Source organism: Anabas testudineus, chromosome 6 (assembly GCF_900324465.2).
Source record: "Anabas testudineus chromosome 6, fAnaTes1.2, whole genome shotgun sequence".
NCBI lineage: Eukaryota > Metazoa > Chordata > Actinopteri > Anabantiformes > Anabantidae > Anabas > Anabas testudineus.
Window position 1 is genome coordinate 7,348,026 of NC_046615.1, and position 20,965 is coordinate 7,368,990.

The 20,965-nt window shown below is 43.6% G+C and overlaps 1 protein-coding gene across 18 annotated transcripts in view; it reads right to left on the reverse strand.

Annotated features, from left to right (window-relative positions):
* mical3a (microtubule associated monooxygenase, calponin and LIM domain containing 3a) overlaps positions 1-20,965 on the reverse strand; it is a 68,207-nt gene that overhangs the window by 14,567 nt on the left and 32,675 nt on the right. For 8 of the 18 annotated variants that reach the window (XM_026366652.1, XM_026366651.1, XM_026366660.1 and 5 more), the window contains 23 exons: positions 20,519-20,776; positions 20,255-20,370; positions 19,662-19,788; positions 19,340-19,433; positions 18,515-18,662; positions 16,995-17,191; positions 16,699-16,817; positions 16,515-16,577; positions 16,212-16,388; positions 15,271-15,372; positions 13,727-13,837; positions 9,772-9,958; positions 8,964-9,058; positions 8,665-8,758; positions 6,185-6,380; positions 5,701-5,984; positions 5,223-5,315; positions 4,407-4,568; positions 3,885-3,947; positions 2,604-2,678; positions 2,356-2,469; positions 2,169-2,248; positions 25-2,083 (listed from right to left, as the gene is read on the reverse strand). In XM_026366652.1, coding sequence (XP_026222437.1) covers positions 25-2,083; positions 2,169-2,248; positions 2,356-2,469; positions 2,604-2,678; positions 3,885-3,947; positions 4,407-4,568; positions 5,223-5,315; positions 5,701-5,984; positions 6,185-6,380; positions 8,665-8,758; positions 8,964-9,058; positions 9,772-9,958; positions 13,727-13,837; positions 15,271-15,372; positions 16,212-16,388; positions 16,515-16,577; positions 16,699-16,817; positions 16,995-17,191; positions 18,515-18,662; positions 19,340-19,433; positions 19,662-19,788; positions 20,255-20,370; positions 20,519-20,776 — 5,014 coding nt within the window. Of the gene's footprint in view, positions 1-24; positions 2,084-2,168; positions 2,249-2,355; positions 2,470-2,603; positions 2,679-3,884; positions 3,948-4,406; positions 4,569-5,222; positions 5,316-5,700; positions 5,985-6,184; positions 6,381-8,664; positions 8,759-8,963; positions 9,059-9,771; positions 9,959-10,309; positions 10,523-11,728; positions 11,831-12,063; positions 12,175-12,599; positions 12,711-12,883; positions 12,998-13,726; positions 13,838-15,270; positions 15,373-16,211; positions 16,389-16,514; positions 16,578-16,698; positions 16,818-16,994; positions 17,192-18,514; positions 18,663-19,339; positions 19,434-19,661; positions 19,789-20,254; positions 20,371-20,518; positions 20,777-20,965 lie in introns of those variants that run through there. The other 10 variants (XM_026366669.1, XM_026366661.1, XM_026366667.1 and 7 more) reach the window with 9 other exon arrangements.

The window sequence follows — 20,965 nt, forward strand, 5'->3', positions numbered from 1 at the left end:
TAAGCTTCGGATCTCATGTCTCACCCGACGATTTGCCAACAGGTGACGATTTCTTCTTCCCCGAGTCCTGAGTGGTGGAACTTGAGGACGGTGTGCTCGGGCAAGATTTGTCATCCTTCTTCTTTTTGTCCTTCTTGTACCCTGAGAAGACAGCCTTCCACAGCGACTTGTGTTTGGGTGGCGTCTCATCTGTGCCAGAAAGCCTGCTGCTGTCGTTCTTGGCCTTTTTCTCCTTCTTATTCTTGCGAGGCGAGAAGAGGGAGCTTCGTTTCTTGCTCTTACTTGCAGAGGAGCCGTCCGACGAAGCCACAGAGCTGTCCAGGCTCTTGTTGCTGCTGAAGAAACGCTCAGGCAGAGTCTCTGCCTTCTTTGACTCCAGAGCTTTTACAGCCGATGCCTTCGGGGATGCTGCTGACTTTTTACTCTTTCCAGCAGTATCTGGGGTCACGCTCCAGGCAACTCGAGGTGACGCCCCTTTGTCTACATCAGATTCTTTCATTTTAGTTAGCTGCTTGGCCATAGCGTCTTTCAGAGCCTGGCTCTTCACAGACTTTTCTCTTGCCCTCATTCTCTCCTCAGCAATCTCCTTGGCCTCTGGAGAGAACTGAGTTGCCCTCTGGGTCTTCAAGGCTGAGTTTACTGGTATATTGGGCTTACCATTCTCCATTGCTAGAGCCAGATGCAGTGGAGGTTTGTCCCTGCTGGGCTTGCTGGTGGGTGGCGTGTAATACCTGTTCATGCTCGTTTCTGGCGTCCGCTCATCATATGTCTCCTCAACATCATCGGCAAATGGAATTTCCTCCACTGTCTCCACAAACGACTTCCTCAGCTCCTGGGGTCGTGGCTTCTTCTTCTCCCTCATGACAACCACCGGAGACGCTTCCGGCTCTGCCTGTGGTGACGACACTTTCCTGGGTGCAGGCTTGGGCACGGACGCAGGGCTCAGCTGGGTCCTCGGTGCAGGAACAGGAGTCTTGGTTTTTGCTGGCTCTTTTACGTGATCAGATGGACGTTTTTCTGTTCCGTTGCCCCAGGACACCTGGTGTCTCTGCTGCCTGAGCACAGCTGGAGACTGATTAGCGGGCACGGGTGGCGGTGGACTAGAGGGTGGGGTGAGCATGGTGGAGTCAGACGTATTGTAGCTATCACTGTTTGCCGTCTGGCTTGTGGCCAAGCTCCCATTCAACCCCAGGCCAGAGCTGCTACTGAGGTCTCTCTTATCAGAGCCATTACTCTTGGGCTCCACAGGAGCAATGGGAGTAATGACCTGACCTTCAAGAGTAATGTTAAGTCTGCGAATGACAGTGTGGCCAGTGAAGGCAGGCTTCTGCTCCTGAATAACATCTGGAGACTGTTTTTTGACAGGAGTGGGCTCCTGCACTGAAGCCTTAATAAAACTATTCTCTAAGATTTTGCTACTGCGGTCCAACGGAGCCAGACCCAGGCTTTTTCTTATCTCAGCACTCTTTAACCAAAACTCCTCAATAATATCCGTCTTCTTAGATGGAGTTTCATCTGTTGAGGACTCTAGGGACGTCAAGGGTTCAGGTGTGCCCAACTCTGTTTTGGCCATAGGCGTCGAAGTGACAGCAGGAACAGGTTGAGTTCTGACCGGAGAATCAGTGGAGAGGGGTGACGATGGTTCATGACAAGGCAAAGGTTGAGCACAGATTGGGGAGAGGGGGTTGCCTGTGAGAGGGCAAATGGAGCGGTGAGGATAAACTGGAGATTTGGGTGTGCAGGTCTCTGGTAGGGGGGTGGGCTGGGAGCGGATTGGTGAGCTAATTGGAGATTTAACAGGGGATCTGACAGGTGACTCAGTGGCTGGCTTGAGCGGAGAGATGATGGGTGATTTGGTTGGTGAACAGGGGAGAGGTGAGGCAGGGACACTGGCAGGGGAAACAGCAGCAGCGGCGGCAGCGGCGGTAGGAGAGTGGACAGAAGAAGGGCTCTGTGCAGGATAAGGTGAAGGGCACAGTGGGCCCTTGGCTGCTGGAGATGGACTCGTCCTCTCTGGCTTTGTTTCCTCTGGTATGAATGGATCTGGGAAAAAGCGGGCGCCAGGAGATTTCACGAGCGGTATCTGTAGAAGGAACAGCGCAGGTGAGGGTTTTGGACAAACTCGCATCACAAGCTGTATTAAGAGAGTAAATGTCTCACTGACTCACCTGCAGCTCATGTTCTGGTGATGGATTGAGAGGTGACAGGACAATAACTTCCTTCTGCATAGGACTGAGGCTGGATGGTCCTAAATGGACAAACAGCAACAAAAAGTAAAGTCATTTATTCATGTAAAAAGTGTGAGGGAGTGTGTGTGTGTGTGATTCATTTGAATGCAGAATTAGCAAAATCTACCAATGCTGGAGGCCATTCCCACACTTTCTGATTTCTTGTCTTCCTCGGGAAGTGCTTCGGTTTGCTCTGATGCATGCAAACGAGCCTCAGCTTCTGCATCTGAAGGAATGTCATCTGGAATTTAAACACATCATTGGCACTGTTATGCATAAAATTAAGCATGGTCATGGCGTTCTTTCTACACAAGACATATTATTTGTTTGACATAAGAAAGAAGTAAAAGGTGCTGAATTTGTTTGAGAGTTTACCCTGATCCATCTCTGTACCCGGCTCCATATCTGGACTGTCTGCTTCTGCTTCCAGGTCGTCATCTTCACAGGGCTCTAACAGAACAAAGGAATAAAAAGAAATTAGTCAACTGGATAACCCATTGTTTCTTTAATCTCCATATTTTCACTCTACCTAAGAACCTAACCTTAACTGAACTCTTCTCAGAAAGTATGCCCAGAGGCGAAATTTAAAAGAGAAAGCATGAGAGTTCAAAGATTGCTTAATGAAAAGATGTATCAGGACCAATTTTGAAGAGTGTAACACTGAAATCAAAGGTTGAAAAAGGATGAAAAGGCTTCAACACCAAACATTCTAGTTTCTGCTAAAAGCTTTAGAGAAAGTGTTGTGTCCAGAGATTAGTTTTGCATACAAACTAAATCACACCTTACAGATGTAGTGCAGCATTAGTAGAGAACAGTGTAGCATTAGTTAAACTACCCATTTATAACTTAGCGAAGGGATGAAGTCAAATCAAACCATGAAAAGCACAAGCAAAATGTTAATGACACTGGTTAAAAGATCATCAGCAAACATGCAAACAAAAATTGTTCAGAGGGACAAATTTCAAACAAAACTAAAATGACCCCTAGAGTTAATTCACGGAATTTCATTTAAAAAAATATGGCACAGCATTAGCTGGTACTGCTGCTGAATGCATTAAACGGCCCATTGTTGGTGTGGGGGCACAGGCACACACTGAAAGAACATCTGATTGCAGTGGGCTTGAGGAAAAGGACATCGTTACTAAGCTTTTAACCCAGAACTCAAGTGTTGACCATGAATCCAAATATATGTGTAGGACTCTCGTTGCATTCATTCAAGCTTTTAAACAGTTGACAAAGTACCTCAACAGCCTGATTCTCTGAACTCTGTACAAATGTAAGTGCCATTAAGGGCTAAGTCTGAAACACAGTATACAGTAAGAGTAATTTAATGTGTAATGCCTCACACATTTCCCATCAGGGCGAGAAAGACCATGCTGTTCAGTGCTTTTTTTTTTTTTTTACATTCAACTATGTAAGTAAGGAGACTTTGCGTAGTTTGGAAGGGTAGGATTGTGAAAGGTAAAGTACAAGTGCAGATCTGACCACAAGAGAGCAGAACTCTTGTGTGTGACAGCTTTAAAGCATGCACGCTTGTGAGTTTACTTGTCTCTGCACGTGTTTCTGCATGCTCCAGAAAAAAAAAGGCCAGCTGATTAACAGAGAGAGCACGAATCTAAGACGGGATATCACAATCCCTTTTTAAGTCTAAGCTACCTCCAGACATGGACTCCAACCAGACTCTCACTGCCTCGTGTCGGGTGGATATGTGGGCGGGGGCTACATTCAAACCAGAAGATACAGAACATTGGGAGGGATAGATGGCAGGGAAATAACAGTAAAGTAGTTAGACACATGGGAATGAACACAACAGAACACAAAAGAACAAAGCAGAACAAAATCAAAGAAAGTGACGAGAAGAGGTGCACTGGGTGCACTGGGACGTGGTTGAAGAATTTCAACCCAGAGGACCAACAGCGAGTCTGAATGACAAATTAACAGATCGAAAACAAAATTACAGTCCAAGAAAAGGAAAAAAAAAAAAGCAATTTGACATAAATGAACAAAATCAGAGATGATTTTAAACAAAAGGTAGGTTAATTGAGGGAGGTGACTCCTCCTGCTGCAGTCACACACACATATGAGAAAGGCAGCAGCAGCCACACTGGTGAAATGAAACCCTCCACAACACTGAAGCCCATATCCTCCCCAGATGTTCAGCTCCTCTGGGTGGGTTACCTGCTGAGGAGGACTGGGTGAGCTCAGAAGGTTGGGAGAGTTGGGAGGCTGAGACCGGCTGGCCTTCCTTGTCTCCCTCAGAGTCCAGGTGTGTTCTCACCAAACCTGGAATGGCCTGAGGATCCACAGGCTGCAGGACCTGTTGGATCTTTAGGTTCCTGACTAGATGTGGGTGTCAGCGAATGTTGCAGTATTGTGGGGGGGGGGTTGACGTTGTGTGGACCAATACAGGAGGGGCACATAAAGAGAGATAAGGAGAATTGTGCAGGGAATGTACAGAAATAGGGAGAAAAAAAGGAAGAGAGAAATGACGGGACAAAAAAACAAAAGAGAGAAGACAGAGAGAAAGTTAGAATACAGTGGCAATGAAAAATCAAAAGGGGTGAAGAAGAGGGAGGAAGCATGCACTACACTGCAAAACAGTCCAACCATAAAGATAAGCTTCAAAAAATGATTTCCATTTGTTGAACAGAATGACTAAACAATAACTGCAGCACCTAGGGGAACACACACAAAAACCTCAGGCATTTGTCAGATTAGTATTTTACAGCCATATCCAAAAAAACAAACGTATTAAACAGCAGGTTTAAGTGGGATGAGGCTCACAGTTAAGCAACTGTATTAAAAAAAACAAAAGATTTAAAAACAAAACAGTGCTTTTAAAAAAACAAACAACTGCAACCAACAAACCAAAGACAAAAGAGAAAGCCACGCTCGTTTTGTAGGAATCCTTTAAAATTAAAACCCAAACCAGCCTGAATTAAACATCAAGCTCGGGTCAACCGCAAACACATCCACAGGCACGTCTGCTGCTACCTTTAAATGTACTAACATCCTCTTCATCTGTGAGGTACTTCTCCAGCCAAAGGCCTGACTGGAGCTCTCTATCCCAGGGGCAGTAATCCCCCTCTGCCAGTAGGGGGAGACAAAGATAAAAACAAACAAAAAAAAAAAAACAAACAAAAACAACAACAACAACAAAAAAACACAGGGACAGGTACACGTTTGTAGGCAGACACAAACACATTAGACACAGGGACAAGTAATGAAGAGAAGAGGGTGGAAACAGAGAGAGAAGCAGAGGGTGAACGATGTTTGAGACAGTGAAGCTACACGTGAAACAGATTTCTATAAAAAGCAAGTGGAGTTCTGAATTGGCTAAAAAAATTAAAACAAAATAAAAAAAAAAAAGGCCAAATGGAGACTGGACAAGACCCAAACCACACACAAATGGAAGCAAACTACATTTCCAGTTTATACAGATGGTATCAGGTAGTACAAGTATCACATTTACCATCACTAGACTCCTCATCGTCGTCTTCCTCTTCGTCCTCCTCATCCTCTTCTTCATCCTCCTCCTCCTCCTCATCTATTTCCCCGTCTCTGCTGACTGCATCGCCCAGAGACTCACCCTCCCCCTCGTCGCGGTCACCCCTCAGTTTGGCATGGAGCTCTACTGCCTCCTTCCAGGGAACGCCACCAAGGTCTGAGGGGTTGTGGGGTTGCTGCTCCACCTCCGCCTCTTCCTGATCTGGATCTTCCTGCTCATCTTCCTCCTCCATGTCTGACTCTGAGCTACTGTTGGGGAAACAGATCAAGCTAAGTATCACAGCTGTTTGCAACCTGAAAGAATGAACATCAGCTAAACAGCAGTGAATGAAACGCATCAGATTATTCCTGACGCCTTCATATTGCTCGTTTAGTCTAATTATCCCAAAGAGTTTCGTATGTTTAATGTGTAGCAGACCAACTAATGGATCTTGTCATTATGCTTCTACCTGGAGCCCAGGTCAGCATCTGTGCCCTTGTCGAGCACACTGCTGAGGTTGTGTTCTGCCAGCGTCTCTTCTGGCACCTCCTCCAGCTCCTCCTCCTTTTGCAGGGACAAACGGTAGTTCTCCAGCTCAATGCGCTCTGGAGTTCCCCGAAGTCGTTTAGCTAGGCTCGGCTCCTGCAGGCCATTGAACTCCGGTACTGCAGTTGACAGTGAGGCAGAAGTTGGAGACCCCAGGATGACGGTGCAGAGGAAAGAGAGCACAAAAACACAACTGAGAATCAGGTTTGTGCAACAGTGGAGCATAGTACAGAACCCTGTAGGGGGCAGGAACTATGTAGGACTGACTGAAAGCGTTTAAATAGGCTTCGAAGCACAACTGGTCATCATCAAAAATCTAACTGGGACTAAAACAGTGTGGTGTGCTTTGTTTATGGACACACGGTTTGCATGTGAATGTGTCAGCTTCAAATCAGTCACATCCAACATTGAATCTGGTGCATTTCCATTACGCTACGGATTCCTATCAACTCTCATGATACCACAGCAGCCTTGTATTTTAAGGACAAACTGACAAGAACACAGCAATTTAAGATTAACAACGGAATTTATTGCATTAGATTATCTTCCTACACCAAATGTTATCAACAAACAAAAATAGGTTTAACACTCTAACATACTTCTATTACTGTATAGTTTTATGTACAAGGTTGGTGCTCTGCCTTTTTCCCATCCTGAGAAGCAAATCTTAAAACTGCTTTGAAGTCATCCATATAAATTTAACTGGATATTGGTGAATATGAGACGAATAGATCAAAATGAATATTTTGTCCATCATAGTTCACCTGTTGTTTTATCAGATACTTAAACAGAGAACAAAAATCATTATCCAAACAGGACAGACTGACAATGGAATAGGCAGTGATCCTTGTGACAGTGAATGTGTGATAGTTTGATAGTGTAGCAAATGTTCCCTTGAGCTAACGAATCAGCTGCAATAGTTCCCTTTCCCCTTAAAAAAACAACTCTACAACAATTAGTTTAAATACCATTTTTTCTCAAGAACATAATTCAAGTGCTAAAGCCACCCAGTATATCCAAATGTATCCTCAATATTTCAATAGGTGAACACCAGTAAATCTACAACTTACTTAACTTATAATATTTACCAAAATATTATGTATAGTAACACAAATTACATCATAATCTAAATTTATACAGATTCTTTTTCCCCTGAACTAATTAAAGAGATCAGTTGATAATGAAAACTTTCACTATGTAGTCCCTTATAATATTTATAGTATTATTACAGTATTTAGGAATATCTACTATGTCTCAGTTTTTCTGTTGCCAGCCTAACCATCTCACAAAGCAATGCAGAAAGGATGCACTTTACTGAGCAAACACCAGTCAGTCTTAGCAGCAATCTGTCAGGGGTGAGAGGCAGGAGGACAGAGCGGGCAGTGGAGAAGGTGTAACAGAGGAGTGAAACTTAAAGGAAAACCAATCCCAGGCACTAATTCAAGCACTAGTAGAGCTCTCAGTTTTAAGCAGCTCTGGAAGGAGGGGGGAAAGGTAAAGCTCACAAAAAGCACTGACACAGGCACTTCATCACAGTATGGTTTCAGTACGTTTTGAGTAAGAGGGATACCGTAGGTACACAACAGCTTACGGAGAGGAAGAGAAACACATCACAAGGCAGGCTCCAAAAGAAACACATCACACAAGAGGAGGTAGAGCTAAAGGAGAGTAGTCACAGGTCACTAGAGGTTACAAAAAATAAAGCTTAGCTCTTCATTAAAACACAGGCAGGCAAAACCTATGTTTACCTAAACAATTAACTTATGTGGACATATGACTGTATTATTTTAACTAAAGACTACTGATCTTATTGCTACATAAGGCAGAACAGCAGGTTGTACAACAGAGTTAAATAAATAATTAATGCTGCTGTCCGGAGAAGGAATTCTGCCCAACTTGTTTCAATGTCCGAGCCAAGTCAAATAAATGAATTTAAGATGCATCATTCACTTCTAAAGGTACGATTCTACTGGCTACACAGTTGGTACTGTGCAACTGTCTTGGCCAATCACTAGTGAGAAATGAAAGAATGCTGCATCTTGACCAAATAAATAAAATCACTGAGACAAAACAATCACAAGATTTACATAAATGCTTGGTGAGTTAATACAGTCAAACAAAGTCTGTAAAGTCCAACTGACATTAGTCGGCAAAGGGAGTAAAAAGGGAGTAAGGAGGGAAAAAGAAGAGAGTCATGCTAGAGGAGGTTGAGCAGGACATTGATGGTCAAACAACAGAAGAGGTAGATGCAGTAGGTACACAAGAAGGGAGAATCTAGAGGGTTGCGTGCCACATGGTGGCAGGTCCACAAAAGCGTGTGGCGGAGGGTACTCAGGGGGACTCCCAAGCCCACGGCCAGACGGCAGGGCACAACCGCCACAGCAAGAGTGGTAAGTGGGGTACCTGAGGGCTGGAGCTCGGCTGAGGGAGTTGACGCTGCTATCGCCCTTCCAGGGGCATCCACCATTTCCGTAGGAGTTTGGGGCGCCTGGTTGTCCTGCAATAGTAAAGAAACAGATGTTTTGGTCTTTCTGTTCTTATCTAGGCACAAAAGAAGACAACAGGAACAGGAGGTAAAAGGATAAATGGTTCCCTTTGTATGTTACGCTGCTCTTCTCTGGAAATGCAGATGAAGACAAAACAAATAATTAATTTCCTCATTATATGCAGCAGGTGTTCACCTCATCAATAAAAACAGGTACCTTAGCTGAAACTGGAACAGGGGAGGGAGCAGGCCTCTTTCTCTGAGCATAGCCAGACAGGCGGTAACAGTAGTGGGGCTTGCAATAGAATTTCCCTGCAGAATAAAAGGAGACAAAGACAATAATCAGACATACTGAATCTATAAATAAATGCACTGGATCCAGTGCATCGTCTGCAAATTCCACCTCACAGAGTCCACAGGCTTTATCTATCCTGCAGAAACAGACCGTGCATTTGTCACCTCAATCAAATCTCCCTTTCTCTCTCTCAGTTCAGATTGTCAGTGGGTTTCTGTTCCACAGACAACTCTGAGAAACAGCTACACTGTCTCATTGAACAATCTGGGGCCTGTCCTTGAGTACAATAGACACCCCCCAGAGAGGGAAAATATGGAATCACGAGACTGCACTCAGCTCTAGGATCACTGTAATACAACATCATGTCCCGTCACAGTGGATAACACATATTTAGACTAGATGTTGAAATTTCATGTGGTTATAGTGTCTCTTTTGTTGTTGTGTACAACAGTTATGAGTCTGATGAAACTGGGTGCAATATATGTATGTGTGCTTTGAGGCACAGTCAGTTTGCGCCACCACTGAGAAAGAGACAGTACAGATTTGTGTGGACTGATCTGACTGCCTTGTGGTTTTTGTTTTTTTCCCCCATTTTGTTTGCCTTTAGCCCAAATTTTACTCTGATGTTGCGATGTGTTCATTTCGGATGCAGCCGATGTTTAAGAACTTCATGGCAGATAAAAGATCAGTGGCACAACAACGATGAGAAAGTTCTTGATGTTAGCCTTACCATCCTCCACGTCGAAGGCGTAGGAAGACAGTCGTAGTGTGGTGCCACAGTAGTCACACTTGAAACAGCTGCGATGGAAAAACTTCCCCTCCGCGCTCAGCCTCTCCATAACGTACACGCGTTTCTGACAAAAGAAGCAAACGTCGCTGCCGCCAATGTTGACGGGGAACTCTTTTCTGAGGGAGCCCTGTGGAAAGAGAGCGCCCAATCAATCTTCAGGGGACAAGAGGGAGATATGGGAATGGAGAGAAGAGGCTTAAACACATCAAAGATTTAGTAGACACGATCAGGCTACGAGTCCACACCAGGCTACTGTCGACGTAGGCTGGGTGGTGAGCTTTTTGTTATTATAACCTAACAACAAAACCACATCACAGCAAGTCGTATGTTATTTGTCATTAGGAACAATGGTGTACAGTAAAACTCATCTTTCAATCACTACGCATCTACGGCAGTGTCCTAAACTTCAGGGACTCAACCAGCACACACGCCATCTGCACAGCTAAGAGGAGACTGATCCACTCTGACCAACATTCAATGTAGCAGCCACATATCACCGGACAAAACAACACTTTCTAGCACGTGAGGCTTCAATTCGTGCAGTCACATGGCTTCTCCCCCCCCCTGAGGACAGCATGCTTACCAAATCCCTCTTTTCAGGTAGGGGCTTGGGGTCTTCCTGAGACTGAAGCTGATTGGCTATCTGCTCAGTCAATGAGCTAACTCCCCCTGTGTACATCCTTACATAGCGCTATCAACAGCATTAAGAGAGAGAGAGAGAGGAAAAGAGACCGGTGAACAAAGATTAGAGAATGATGGATGAAAACAAAAGAACATGAAGAACAGATGAAGGAGGAGGAGTGTGTAAGGAGATCACTCAGCATAGCAACAAGTGCTTAAAGGGAGAAGGTGTTCACAACCAATAGTGTCTGATGGGGAATTTAGGCATGACAAAGCAATGTTTCCATGCTTGACTGATCAAGCGGTTAGATTCGCTGGCAGTCCCACCCACCTAATTACAAACCAAACAACTCATAAACAACTCCAGACAAAATAACATCCACCCCTCATTCAAGTCCCAAGCTGAATTTACCTGCCAATAAAGAGCTACTGAGCTCTGAGACATCAGAAAAAGAAAAAGAAACTATTTAAGTATTGTAAAAGATGAGAGCTACTAAGAGGACCTGGGTTTCTTTAATATGAATTGTTCATGAAGGCGGCTATATGCACTCACACACTCACGCAAAGCAGTCATGCATTTTTCATTCGGCATGCGCGCGCAGAGGTACTCGCGCTGCGCTGTTGTGCTGAATAATACATGTGAACAAAACAAAATGCTGGAAAGCATCGCTCTAGATGGTCTGTTAGTGCCGGAATTCAGTGAGCAATCAGCACATCTGAATTTTCCTTCTGAATCCTTCATTAGTCTATAGCGCTATTAAGCTTGGGTCTAAGAACGAAAAACCAAAACATTTTGATCTTCTGTATATACCACATAGCATAAAAACTCTGCTCTGCTATGAACGAGATCGGGAGCATGCTTTTCTGTGCTGCAGTCCCAATGCACTGCTAAGTTGCGACTTCGCCACAGTTGGAACTGTGCTTCACAAAATGGCCTACATTACATGTGCCAAGCCGCTTTTCCAATCCAAAACAACTACTAGGGACTCCCTCAGCAAAATAACTATGGGAATTATAACTCAGTTTCAGCACACGTAGCCAAGTTAGTAATAATTTGAAATCTCTTCAGATAGATTCCCCGTCGCCGTTTCCACAGTAAACAAGCGGCAGGTTGCAAATTACTTTATATTTGACATCAAGCAGCCAAGTTTTAAAAGCGAGTCCCGTGCGAGTTGCCGTCGTGTTAAGCCATTTTCACAGCTAAGTGAAGACCAGGTGCAGGTGTAGTGTATTAGCATACAGCACACTCCATTCATCGCAGCTGGGAAACCACTACCTGTCTCAAGGTGTCAGAGGACAAAGGGGGAGAGTCTGGGTGACTCTGGGCTCGGGCCAAGTGCCACTGTTCCATAAAAAAACGTGAGGGTTTTTTCTTAGGCTCCACAAAAGAGAGAGAGGAATGGAGTTAGAAGTATAGTAAAGCCACATTAAAAGGTGAATGAACCTAATAGTAACCTATGCTCTCATGTATAATTTGTCATTTATGTGATCTCTAAGAAATCTTGGATTTGGTTTCTAATCCATGAACCTGACTCACACGATAAGTCTTCTTTATAAAAAGTATTCTATATTGAAGACATATTAACAATTGGCTTTCTTGGGAAGTTTCACCTGTGGTGCTGGCTTGCCTTCAAACTGAGAGGCGAGTTGCTCAGCCCTCTCCTGAATACTAAGTGCATACAATGGCATTTGGTCATCAGAGTGCAGAGGCCTTGCTGGCTCCTGCAGAGAAATAGATGATTCAATCACAACAATGAATGTACAAAGGGGAAAAGTATTCTCTGCCGTTTTAGTGGTTTCCAAAAACAATCTCCCATTCAAAAGACTTGTGATTGTGGCGCAAACCATAGATTGTTGTAAGCCATTGTTTTTATAGTTCCAGCTGACAGTCTTTAATTTATGCAGCAATCTAAGTCTGAGTGGGTGAACTATGAAAGCAATGCCCTGCAGTTATGAAGGGTGTATATCAGAAAGACAAGCTAAACTACAGACTGCACTTGAGATAAATAAACAAGAACTGAACATGCACAAGTGAGGCTCCAAGTAAAGTCGTGTTCTCGTAAGTATAAACCTCCACAAACAGGTTATTTCTCAGTACAATAGAGGGTGGCGTGTTAGAGTCTTAGCCCGCAGGTAGAAAACCTAACCTTTCTAGAAGAGTCAGGACAGGAGAGTGGCAAGCCAGGGCTCTCACCTCGACTCAGACCTTGGGACAAGTACCACTGATCTAAAAAGAAACGTGACGGCTTCTCCTTAGGCTCCAGGGAAAGAGAGCAGTGGTTGAAAGAGGGGGTTAGACCGTAGAGAATGTGCAAACATAGACCAATAGCATGTTTTTCACATGCAGCCTAAGAAATATACCCATTAAAACTTGGTCCAACCACATGACCACAAACCATGTTGTCACAAAATGTCCATGCATGGTGTTCACCTTTGGTGGTCTGGCAGATTTGCCTTTAAACCTGGAGATGAGGCAGGCAGCCCTCTCCTGTATACCGGGTATGTGAATGGATCCTGGATCTGTCAGGTGCAGCGGCTTCCACTCCTGCCAGAGAAGCTCTTTTGAGACTTGATGGTGAGTGAATGTAGTTATTGGTTGATGCTTTTAATATCATATTTTGTAAGGCCCGGTTTGTTCCGTACAGATGTTTGTCTGTTTGCAGTAGCTACTCGATAGATCTCATTAAAAAAACAAACAAACAAACACTAATAGCAGAAAGGGCAGCAGCAAACTGCATACATATCCATGGCATCAATCATTTTATCTACCGCATATTTCAGAGGCCTCTCGTAGTATTCAAGCTCCTTGCTCTCTGGACTTATGCTCGAAGGTAGAAATGAGAACACACTCACACTCACACTCACACTCACACTCTGTACACTATACACTGTACACTATACACTGTACACTGTACACTACACTTTTAGACTGATTTAACGCAACAAGAAGTCGTATAGTTTTCTGTTATGTTAGGACAGTTTGTCTGGCTCAGTATCTGACAATAAGTTAAAACTACCCAAGGTCCCCTGAGTCAGTATTTTCAGCACAAAAACACATACACTACCCACTTGTCAGGAAGTAAATGACTGCAACCTCTTTATTACAGTCACTTGAGAAGATGCCATATTTAGTTTTAGTTTAGTCAGTTTAGTCAAATCTGAGGTACCGACTGTGGAGTAGATAACTAAGAATATTGGAGCACTTCATGGTTCGGTCATGAATTTGTAAGACAGACTGGCACAAACAGACAGATCACAGAACAGTGTGTGTCACCTCTGAGTGAAGAGAGAGCAAGGAGGTGGAGGAGGAAGAAGGGAGCAGAATGGTTTTCTTAGGGCAGCTCCGAGAGGCCGAGCTGGACAGTTGGTCTGCACCACTTCTGGCCTTGAAGGATGAGTAACAGGAAGAGCAGAGTCAGCAGAAGATGGTGAGGATGATGATGAAAATGATGAACCATGGCTAAGAGCAAATGTGGATATAGTCTTGTTGTCACACAAAAGGAGAATTAAACATTTATTTGAACTTGTCAATAACCTCATATAAAAAAAAGAGCATCTGACCTAGAGAGACTCAAAAATAGAAAATATAATATATGCATACAGTCATAATAAAAATATTTAATTAATGTTAGTGTCTGTTAGAATTAGCATGGTGCTCTCTTTCACCTTCCTACAAGCACTGTTAATAACACCTAACATGTACATTCACATACTATATCTCAAAATATAGACCACAGACAAAACGTCTTGTATAAGGCCTTTTGTTATGGCTGCAGAGGACATACACAATATAGAGTGGTGCCAACTGAATATACAGTAACAGTTAATCCTCAGCACTTTATGTGGAGACGTTCTTAGGATTATCAAGATTTCTTCCAGTCTTTACAACTGATTTTCAGCTAATTTACTCAGCAGCAAGAGACTTACTGTGCAGTGAGAGGACATTTAAGAACAGCAGTGAATTAAATCCATTTAAATAGGACAGTCTGGGGCTTTAAATCAATGTGTGTGACGTGAATGCTTAATCTAGCAGTGTGACCGAAAAAAAAAAAAAAAACTTTCTAAGCAGAACTGGTGCTGGCAGCAAACTGTGCTGCTGACTCTGTTATTCACATTGAAAACTAAAGCAGGGCAACAACCACATGGTGGGGTAGCTATAGCTGGTTATCTATGGAGGAGTTGCGCACTTGATTTTACCTCTTTATAAGAGATATACAGTACACGTGCATCTCCAAACAGGGTTGGTGGCAATGCAGAGAACCTTAAACTTGAGCATTCAAGTTTTAGACAAGAGTCTAAAACTTGAGAAAGAGGGGGGAGGTAGATATCACTACCAATTTGGTTTCTCTCTCTCTGTGTCATCTATCAAATCCATTTTCATCTGCAAGAGGGTGAACCTAGCCTTAGTGGGAGGTGAAAGGAGTCAGAGGTCTACCGGGCCAGCGCTAGTAACCATACCTGCTCCCCTCTGTTGGGCAGCGTCTGACACTTGATCATTTCTTTGTAGCGAAAGCTCAGCTGCTCCTGCTGCTGTGTGCGTCTCTGAACCAGGACAGGAGACCATGACAGTGTCACGCTCGCACGCATTTCACAGAAACGTACACATACAAGGTTGCACAGCTATTTGGTTGCTAAAAACACTCACACACTTGTGGTAACCACTGAAGCAATGGAGCTGATTATCACAAATCACACACAACAGATATGAGTGTAGAGAAAAGTTTTCCCCACTATAACACGCCACAGGGACCTATGGTTAGACTGTCAGTCTAGGGGTTAGTCACTAAATAGATACTGTGAGGCAGTTCCACTCTTTACCTTCCTCCATGCCGGGACAGGTGCCAGGCGTGCTGGCTTATTCACAGGGGTACGGGGTGGGGAAGGGGGCAATAGGCGGTCCAGATTGGGCAGAGATTCCCCCTTTGTGGTCAGGTAAAGGCGAGCGACAGCGAGTGTGGCCAGTGAGAAGGCCAGAATATTCATGCAAGACATGAAATGGTCCATGACAGGGAGGTCAAAGCAGTCAGAGAAAGACACAGAAAGAAGGAAGTAAATCATGGGTAGATGAAGACAGTGTGGCTGGAAAATGTATGTTCACAATAGGGAAACGGCAAAGTCATAAGAAGCCAAGCAACTGCTACTTTATTTGGCCTTTATAAATACCCTTTATACACCCATTGAGTTCCTCCCCCCCCCCATACACTATGAACACAAACTTTAATATTCAAAAAAACATATTAAATCAAAAGCAGCCATCTGAAGGCACACAGTGACAAGATCATTTCTCAGTCTGCAACAGTTGAGAGTTGTCTTTCTCTCCTTCAACAATAGCGTCTAGTGTTCCCATGGCCCACTCCCCTCCTCCCACTGCTCTGTTGGTCCACAGAAGCAAGGAAGCTAGTGCTTTGCAAACCAATTCGCCTGGTTCCCCCCCGAGCTCGGTCAGCACTGCGAGGACGCCTACATGACCCAGGAACAATAGCCAGCCTGACCAATATTAGCATTCTGGACCTGAACTCATTAATACAGAGGCCTAAAGGTCATCCATCATAAGACTAGAGGCCCTGCCATACAATATGAAATCTATGTGTTCATTGAAATTATCATTGTTCAGAAAAAAAAGGAAAAGTAATCTGGACTCCTACAACAACCAGAAAGCCTGAATATTTATTTTGTGCTGCTTAATTTTCCCTTAGTGGGAAAGCTCCACCACCCACAGCCGTGACACCACAAAATGATTCATGCCACTCCCTCCATACCTGTCGTTTGAGTCCCGTCTGCTGCGCTGGAGCGTTCTCCTCAAACTTAGCGAGCAGCTGGGTAGCCATCACCTTGACTTTGTTGTTGTTCGCCACAGCAGCCGAGTCCATCTTTCTCTCCGAGAGGACAGTGGCAACAGATGGCCTGTCGTCACGACTAGCCCTGGATAACTCCTCCTATGAGAACGTAGGGAAAACAGCGTTTTTACCTGTTGTTGTTAAGACTGGAGGGATTAATTAGTCTGTTCTGGTTGTAATCACAAGCTCAACATCTGAGATGTCGGAGCTGTCAGAGCTACTCACGTCTTCAGACTGGCTGGTTTTCCTTCTCTTCCCCAAACCATCTACATCCTTCTCTTTTTTGTCCTGTTGATCACATGTCAGGAGTTATTTTTAACTCCAGCCAAAACAATGAGATCATGAATTGTCATTTTTGATATTGTAAGAAGAATAAGTGGGTGGTGAAAAACTTTTCTCAGACTCTGACCTTCGGGTTGCGTTTCCTGGATATTGCTATGCTATGACCAAGTTTGCTAAGGAACGAGATGGGAGACTTTGTGCTGGCTATCAGTGCTGCCTTGTCCTCAGGACTCAAGTTGTGGTTATCTGAACAGAAGAAGTCCACAAAGTTAATGATAGGTTATGAGATATAAGACAAATAAGCATTGTTAGAATAATGAGTAATTATGTTTTGACAGCATCTGTCAGAGACTTTTCTATAATTAGTCACCTCCCAAAACAAGCTTCCAGAAAATACAACCCTACTGTAGAACCCACTCTTACCTCCAGGTGGCACTGTTTCCTTAAACATCTCATAGAACTGACTGAGGTACATGACCATAGAGAGTTTGTCTGGCTCCACCACAGAAGACATCTCCTTGCCAGTCATGCAAGGCGAGATCCCAAACTCCCTCTCAGCCACGTCAAAACCCAGCTGGTTGTTCTTCTCCTGGTCTCGTTCATCCAGAGAGTCAAAGTCACTGAGGAAGTCACCAGGAAGAAGCATGAAAACAAAGATCAATATTAGAATGAGACAGGCCATAACAGGATTGGCAAAAGCTCATCACGAAACTGAAAGCTTTTATCTCAACAATCTCTGCTTTTTATGTAAGTTTGTGATTCTGATTTGGAATCTAAATTATTAAAATGTATTAACATCTTTATTTTATTGTGTACAAAATAACACTGAATAAAAAATACATTACTTCTGAATTACTATCTGTTTTTCAAAATGCTTAAAAATCAATATACATCATTACACAGTAACCAACATTATCAGCAAGTTGATGGCAAATTTGTTAGCTGCCCATTTCAAATTCAACACAGAGCAACAGGAAATGTAATTTATTTTCAACTTTGATTTGAAATTAAGATTAGCATACAATAAGTAAGTAGCTGAAATAACTAAGAACATACCAAACAGAGTCAACAAATATTATATAAATATAGTTTAGTCTCACAACGATCAATCCAATTTGGATATGATGGAAACACTATTGCTAAAGCACGTCTGTGCAGCACTCTGCTTTACATGTTGTGGAATACATTACTGTAAATGCCATTACACAGCAGCTGAAAATACCATTAACATGGCTCACCAATACAACTCAACTGCACCTATAGTCCATTTTAAAGCACTCACATTAGAACATCACATCAGGCACAGAATGAACCTTCCACTCAATCACTCCATCCATCTTGTACATTGCATACACATTGATAGCTGGTTTCCCTACATACCCCCAGTCATCAGTCTCTCTCTCCCCCTTTTCCCATCATCTGGCCTATCAAAGACAGTAGAGTGCAGCTGCTGGGTCACTCAGTAAAGGTCAGGCAGGACACAGATACTAATAGCTTATTATGTTAATCGCCACATTGCCTCCAGAGAGTCACAAACTACATTAAGCAATCCGGATGGAGACTGTATGTTTATAGCGTGTGCGAGGGCAAGGGGAGTGTTTGCCTGTGTGGGAGGAGAGGGGGGATACGAGGAAGGCTCCCTTTAAAAGGGACCCAAGAGGCCATTATGACTGGTAGCTGTCACCTCATTTACAGTGATCTACAATCCAAAACCAAGGTCCCAACCAGACAATAAACATCATTTCCAACCACACAAACTCACATAAACACAGCAGGCCAGTCACTGCAGGCACCGCAGCAGTTTAACCCCTTCACTATAAACACTATTGGATACACTTCGCAGAGTTTGCAAAAGTCCACAAGTTGCAAAACTAAACTGTCATCTGTTTTCATGTGTGTTCCTCGTGGTGTGCATTTAGCATGGACTTCTTTCAGATACTCACATGAGATCCGGTCTGTATCGGTGGATGAGAGCACACAGGGCCAGGCCGCTCTTCCAAGACATAGTAAGGTCTGTTACATTAACATTCCTGTATCCCTCTGTCTGTCTCTGGCACCAGTTGAGTAGCTTACTGGACCGGGCTATGGATTCTGGTATGTGGGGGGAAGAAAATGTATTAAAGGCATGATGTTAAAGGAGCAAATTGAACTGAATCTGACTAAAACATGGAAAAGAAAAATTATAAACTGTTTCTGTTGGCAGCACTTCTCGTGTCTTGCTTTGCAATCTCATGGCCTTGGCCAGGCGAGGCTGTGCATAGGATTATAAAGTTTGGTCATCCGTGGCCTCATTGTCCATGTTAGTACAAGTTTCAACCAGCCATTGAGGAATTAATATGAACCGTGAGATGTAAAAAAGGTTATTGACATAAAGGAGAAAAAGGATGCAGATGGGAGGTTAGCATATGATGTAGAAATTCAAATGGCTAGAGGGAACACTGAAGGTTGAATATGACCAAAGAGCAAGAGTTAGCAAACACAAAGGCAAGGTCATCCACAAAGTTCCTCCATTCCACTATTGTTCTGTTCGTATCGTTCATGTGTACATAGCAGATACATTTTAAAACTGTTAAAACTATAAGGGATCCCTGAAAAGCAACACCATGCATTTGGGCTGTGTGTTACCTTGCAACTGCTTGTCAAGCAGGTAATTGTCTGGAGTGAAAATAGTCCAATATTACATTTCAGCAACAGTGATTGCAGCAAAATCCTATACCAATCGATCAGCACATGAAGAACATCACTGCTTAAATGCACGAAGTACAAACCATTCCTGGCCAACTTGGGTGTAGACGAGTTGATCACGTTCTCAATTTCAACGCGCATTTCCCTCGATTCTCCCGTGTCAAAGAGGTGCCGCACCTGCAATGGCCACAGAATAACCACGCACTTGAGATGCCAAACAAGGTTTACCGCATGAATAAAGCTTGTGTAACAAGTCTTTAAAACTACTAAAGAATAAAATAAGTTAAGTGCGCACAACAACAGAACTGTTCAAATGTCACAGAGCAGTTGTCTGTGAAATTTAACTCTGTGATGAAACTTTAGAAACAAAGACTGCATCTGAGATTTGTTGGCTCGCGTACTCACCTGGCTGGGCTTGAGGAAGTTAAGGCTAATGTTGGGGTAACGTGTGGTGGGATCCACACAGTACTGACTGAAGTTTTTACTGACATTCTCTGGGGTGGTCTGGGGCAACAGGCGGTAAATACTTTCCCTAAAAAAAAAAAAAATCATAATTTTACAATATGTAACATAATCTCATACATTATTTAGTCAAAGTATACAATAATACTAGAGTATACTACATCACTTCATAAAGAAATCACATTAACAGTGTTGTCAGAGGCTACAGGGAGTCACATTCCATTCAGTGCTTATGAGAGCCTCTTATCCCATTAGTACTAGCAGAGGTGGGACTGATGCTTGAAATCACGTAGAGACACATTTCCTAGTAAAGCACTTACAGATAATAGGGTGTGTTTGAAAGGAGAGAATATGTGTGTGTGTGTGTGTGTGTGTGTGTGTGTGTGTGTGTGTGTGTGTGTGTGTGTGTGTGTGTGTGTGTGTGTGTGTGTGTGTGTGTTTATGCGTATGTGCAAATGTTGGAATGCGGGTATAAAATCACAGGTGAGTGAGTTTACAGTGTATGTATAATATAAAAAATGTTTCCACACCCTCACCTCTCAGCCAGCACCTCAAGAGGGGTTTTTCCCTGAGCCCAGCTCTTCACCATCCAACCTGAGTCCATGGCTGCCAGGAAACCTCGGGCGATGCCAGTGCCCATGGGCCAGAAGGGCTGAAGAAGACGGCGAATACCACAACAGCCAACAGCCAAATATGGCCACAGAAGAACCCAGGAGATTAAAAAAGAAAGAACAACAAAGAAATGTGATACAAGATTTAAAGAGCAACTTGAGAAATGTCCCGTCTGCTGTATCTCTCACCTCCAACAGGCTATCTCCGACAAGCGCAACCAGCAGCTTGTGGCCATTGCGTTGGCGCACCAAGGCGGCATTCTCTGAGGCATACATGCAGGTGAAGTCGAACATGGCTACATCAGGCTGGCCGTAGTGGTTTATAGCAAAGTCAAGTGTGGGCAGTTGGTGGTTGGTGGAGAAATCTGCAGCCTCCCGGGCGTAAGACAACAGGGCAGCCTGGTCTACATTAGCCCTGGACAGCAGCAGTTCTGTATCTGCATAGTCCTACAGGAGCAATAATGGAATACAATGAGATTAGAAGAGGCATTAAGATGAAGAAAAGTAGTGCTGTCCAGGGAAGAGTAATAAAACAGTCACTTATTGAAAAATGTGACTTGCAGTATCAAAACTAACAGTAAATCACAGTTATCTAAAAAGACATATACATTTAAAATATCATCATTTTGATGATGA